Source organism: Acipenser ruthenus, chromosome 27, assembly GCF_902713425.1.
Source record: "Acipenser ruthenus chromosome 27, fAciRut3.2 maternal haplotype, whole genome shotgun sequence".
NCBI classification, from domain to species: domain Eukaryota; kingdom Metazoa; phylum Chordata; class Actinopteri; order Acipenseriformes; family Acipenseridae; genus Acipenser; species Acipenser ruthenus.
The window spans coordinates 19,212,654-19,217,713 of NC_081215.1; the positions used below are offsets into that span (position 1 = coordinate 19,212,654).

The following is a 5,060-nucleotide window of genomic DNA, read 5'->3' on the forward strand; positions in this document are numbered from 1 at the left end:
CAGAAAGAGGCTCCTAAAATGAGATAGGGGAATGGTGTACTGTACGAGTCCAAATTTAGGAAAAACAACTTTTTAAAGTAATTTCTCATGTGAATTAATACAATGAATAGAACGATGATTTTATGGTAACTATGCTATAGCCCCTATACTTTTTATGGAGTAGTGTGCATAGTAATGGATTTATATATAGTATCAAAATGACTGTTAAAATACAATATATACCCTTGAATTACTGGAACAGAATGCTGTAATTGCCTGTCCCAGACTCATTTATATCAGTTATGGATTAAGTAGAAGTTTACTTCATTTGAATTCATGGTTGCAAACATTTCTCAGACATCCACATGTATTTTCTTTTGTTGCAGGTTGTAAAAAAACACACAAATAAAGATGGGAGAGTAAGTATATTTTTGCTTCTTGCAATTTTCCAATTATTTTGTTTAGAAAACTTGATTGTTTATCCTGAACTTGAAAGTGACATTTGTATTTATTTTCCTCCACAGCGATGAGGTAAATTGGTAGTGGTTGGTGACTGGTACCACGTGATGTGCTCATGACTGTGTGGCTTCTGATTACAGCTGCTGTAGCCTTTCACACAAAGTGGGGGGCTGGTGGGGGGCTGTGTTGCAACTTTCTTCAAAATGATTATGTGCATCAGATAGTTAATTGCTTTGGTCTTTGTCTTTTAGTGCTAATCAAGAACTGTAAAACCAACTGTTTATGTGTTTTTGGTCCTTTATCACCTACTTAAACAGAAGACACTTTGGATTAAACTTTAACAACAAAGTACAAATACAAAAAAAAATATTTATAAAAAATGTACATTACTGTCACATTTAAATTATTCATAAATATTTGATTAGTTAGTAATTAAATATATGATTGTCCTTTGCCTGTTGGGAGAATTCAGCATTATTAACAGGTTTTTTTATAAACATTCTGTACTACCGGTATTTCACAAACCTATTAATTATTCTTTTAATACAAACCACTAACACTTTTTGAACTGAATTAACATGCTGTGTGTGTTCATTTGCTGTGCTAACTGCATTGGGTTGCAAATACAGTAGGATACTTGTTTAGACATCGATAAACTCATATCTTGTTTTCTTGTCCCATCTGCAGAAGAAATCCAAGATGTCCTCCAGCCGTAAGCAAAATCTGAAGGTAATGTATCTTTTGTTAATTAAAACTCTTAGTTCAGTTTTTGAAGAATTCTAATTCATCCATAACTATAAAAAAATCATAAGAAGGCAAATGAGTAATGCCACCAGTTTCTTTTCCAAAACTATGAATCTTTTTATTTAAATTCGTCAACACTGTATCAGCATTATTTCAGAATATTTTACAGAGACACTACAATTTACCGTTGATTTCTAACATTAACCTCATTTTGGACTGGATAATCTTAGAAACGACATATTTTTTACTGTGTACCGTTATATTTTTCCACCATAAAAAGGTCAGGTTTGATTCTAAAAATCCCTGCTTGAAAATGTTGCATTTGAATTTCATTTTGATTTCAATCTTTGCAGTTCATGTAATTGCTGGGTCTGTCACTTTGCCAATGTAATGATTTCTCTTTCTTTTTTGTTCTCCAGAGCTTGATGCTCCAGATTGCCAAGCAGGAACTTCAGAAGGAGGAAGAAGAAAGAGTAGCTGAAAAGGAGATTTACATGGCGGAGCATTGCCCTGAACTGAGCCTGAGTAGTTCCATCCAGGAGTTACAGGTACCACAGCTTACACCACGATGCAACAGAAAAAGCATAGTGTGCTGCACTGTACAATGCATGTAGGTATAGCATCATGAGAGGGCTGTCCTGTGCTCAAGTACTGCATACCAACTTGTATGCATTACCCTTTATTTTTTTTTAAAATGTATTTACCATCTAAATCAACCTTGTGAGGTTATTTCCATGCAATAACAGCTATGTGATACCAAGACATTTCAGATGATATAAGTGACATCTATACATCATGACAAAACAAATACAGTACATATCTGAATACAGTCAACATCATTCACAGAATGAATTTCTATGGGACATCCATTAAACTGAATCATAAAAAGGGAGTGCAATCCAGCCCCTCTACAAACCAGCACTCTGTTCAATTTGGCAAGATTTTTGGGTCCCGATCAATTCCCAATTGAAATGGATGGCATAATCCCCTTTGTAATCAAAAAATTGTCTATTCTGGAATCCGCCATGATTTGTAAGTCTTTTCTGCCTCAAACTAATGTAAACAAGACTGCAATCCAGCAGCAAATCATGTGATTTTTCTTTTCTAATTTTTGAATCAAGTATGTTTTGTAAATACGCACGTGTCCCACAGGTATGGTACGGCTGCAGCAAAATCATTATTACATTAAGGAGAAAGTAACATTTTAATTGATGCAATCCTTGAATTACAGGATATGCCTTGACAGTACTTCTACAATGTGTACCTGGATAGAGTTTTTTTTAAATAGTTTTTAGGTACAGTATTATATTTTACAATACCTCTGTAAACTAGCACACTGTATTCAGCACAATTTTCTGGTCTCATGCAAAGCCGGATTCAACAGTTCAGCTTTGAAAGTGTACAGCTAGATGCTCTGGTGGATGTCCTGTTTAAAGCAACTTCTAATAATCACTGTTGCCATTTAATTGTACATTTCCCATGTGTGTGAATAAGAAACTTTGACCATGTTCTTCATAAACACAGAGTTCACTGCAATAATGACTGTAGTGCCTTTTTATCCTTAGGATTTGTGCAAACAGCTCAACGGAAAGATTGAGTCTATTGATGAGGAGAGATATGACATGGAAGCCAAAGTTAAGAAGAACAACAAGGATGTAATTATTTTTTTTTGTATTATTTAATTAGGTTAACACATTTTATAGCATCACTAGTTGTTGTAGATTGCTTCTAGAATGCTATATTTTATATTGGCCTTCAAAAGTAAACCTAAATCATAGAAAGCAGAATGGCAAGGTATTTGTCTTGTACTGTTTAATCCACAAGTTGTCAATACAGTGGGAGGGTAAGACTGCATCAGGCATTACATGAGCTTCTCAGTAGCCCATTGTGAGTACAGAAGAAACACTTTAGGGACTTGTTAAATTTTATATATGGATGTATAATTACCGTCACAAACAGAATAACACAATATTCAGCTATATCCATTGTACAGTGTTTGGTTTGAGTGCAACTCAGATATGCCATGAATGTATAGTTATTATTTTTTTTATATTAGATTAAAACTTATTTTCTGAGAAACATTATGTCCTCAATAATCATTTAACGCAAATGTTCAGAAATAGAGATTCTGCTACTCAGAGTGAAAGTAGAGGTGGAGAAATACCAATCTGCAAATTGGGATAAGAAAACCTCCATTTCATGGCAAGTTAAGCTTCGAGGCTCTCAAAGTTAAATCATGCTTTACTTGTTACAGATTGAGGACCTGAAACAGAAAGTGTTTGACCTGAAAGGCAAGTTCAAGAAGCCAGTTCTGCGCAAAGTGCGTATGTCTGCTGACGCTATGCTGCAGGCTCTGCTGGGCTCCAAGCACAAGGTGTCCATGGACTTGAGAGCCAACCTGAAACAAGTGAAGAAAGAGGAGAAAGAGGTAAGAGCCTGCTATAGAGTGGTGGACCTGTTCAAGCTCATTGCTTCAAATTCAAAGCTTGCTTTATTGCACCAGTGCCCCAATACAATGTTACTGCATATTCCCGTACCTTAGTATATCAATAATAAACTGCAGATTCTGGAGTATCTTAGACATTATATGTATTACAGTAAAATTAAGCATCCGCAATTTAAGTACCATGAATACTGTAATGAAAACTTACAACAAAGAGATGCAGTTTTTATATATTACAGAAACATGTTGGGGATTTGTATAACGCATTAATCAATCATGACAGTTGTCCAAACCCTGTTCTTTCTATTTGTATTGACTGCTTTTCTATTTCTTTAAAAAGCAACAAATATCCAAGCTTGTTTTTCTAAGCGTACCGCATTTGAAAGCTACGACTTTCAAATGCTGTACGCTTCGTTCAAGTTGTGCTGACTCACACAAGTGCTGTAAACCCCTTTTTATTCACCGGCTGAGCCTGCCTTTCTATCACAGCTTCATGTGTGGTTGCTTTGAGAAGACTTTCTAAATGTTGTGCTCCTTCTTTCTCGCTTTACAGGCAGATCTGCGTGATGTTGGTGACTGGCGTAAGAACATTGAAGATAAGGCTGGCATGGAAGGGAGGAAGAAAATGTTTGAATCTGAGGCTTAAACAGTGCATCAGCAACCATTTTTTGTTTCTAATACATTTTATGTAGGCCAACACTGCATTACCCATAAGTCTTAAATGCACTCCACTCTTCTGCTGACCCCTGCAGGTGGACTTTGCAAAATTTTAAAAACAGTGGCTGACATTTTTAACATTATTTTTTGGGAACTGGTTGGGGGTTACAGCTGTTGCCATAGTGATAACAAAACACGCAGCTTTGGCAACAGCTGATGCGCAAAAAATATGTTTTGTTTGGAGATATATTTTCGTGCAATGGAACAGATGTAAATAAACTATTTAAAGAAAGTTTTAATTTTTAAGCCTATGTGACTTGAGCTCAATTTTCTCCCGACTTCTCTTACTGTGTCTAGGCATGGATAAAACTCACACTTCCCACCCAAGGTAAAGGCACTCGCTCACATGGTATTGAGACAATCCCTCCAGTGAATGTGTTGCTCCAAGTCTATGCAACACATTCACTGTGTTTTGAATGACACTTTCAAACTTGAAACTAGACATGGTACATTAAGAGGGCTGAATCCTTGAAGGTCTTGCTATGTGTTTCTGGTGAGTAAAAGGTACACAGGTCAAATGAAATGTTTTTTCTGAATTCAACCAGGAGATGGCAATAAATACACCGTTGTGTTTGCTGGTTAATCTCTGCTGCTGAAGATCTTTTGGCTCTATACTTGTATTTTGTAAATCAAATTGGAATGTGCAGCTATTTCAACACTATAGATGAAAGATGCTGCTGCTTACAGGTACTTCATGTGTTGTACTTTAAGCTCACTC

The 5,060-nt window shown here is 35.9% G+C and overlaps 1 protein-coding gene across 1 annotated transcript; it reads left to right on the forward strand.

Annotated features, from left to right (window-relative positions):
• The first annotated feature begins 1,033 nt into the window (after positions 1-1,033).
• On the forward strand, positions 1,034-4,588 carry LOC117432429 (troponin I, fast skeletal muscle-like). The gene is made up of 5 exons (XM_034054357.2): positions 1,034-1,167; positions 1,602-1,730; positions 2,748-2,837; positions 3,437-3,610; positions 4,179-4,588. The coding sequence occupies exons 1-5, from the start codon at positions 1,138-1,140 to the stop codon at positions 4,269-4,271; spliced, it is 516 nt and encodes a 171-aa protein (XP_033910248.1). The 5' UTR covers positions 1,034-1,137; the 3' UTR covers positions 4,272-4,588.
• The last annotated feature ends 472 nt before the right edge of the window (positions 4,589-5,060 follow it).

Coding starts and splice junctions, on each gene's coding strand:
- LOC117432429 (XM_034054357.2), top strand. CDS start 1,138: ATGTCCTCCAGCCGTAAGCAAAATCTGAAG. Junction 1,168..1,601: donor GCCGTAAGCAAAATCTGAAG/GTAATGTATCTT, acceptor TTTGTTCTCCAG/AGCTTGATGCTCCAGATTGC. Junction 2,838..3,436: donor TTAAGAAGAACAACAAGGAT/GTAATTATTTTT, acceptor TACTTGTTACAG/ATTGAGGACCTGAAACAGAA.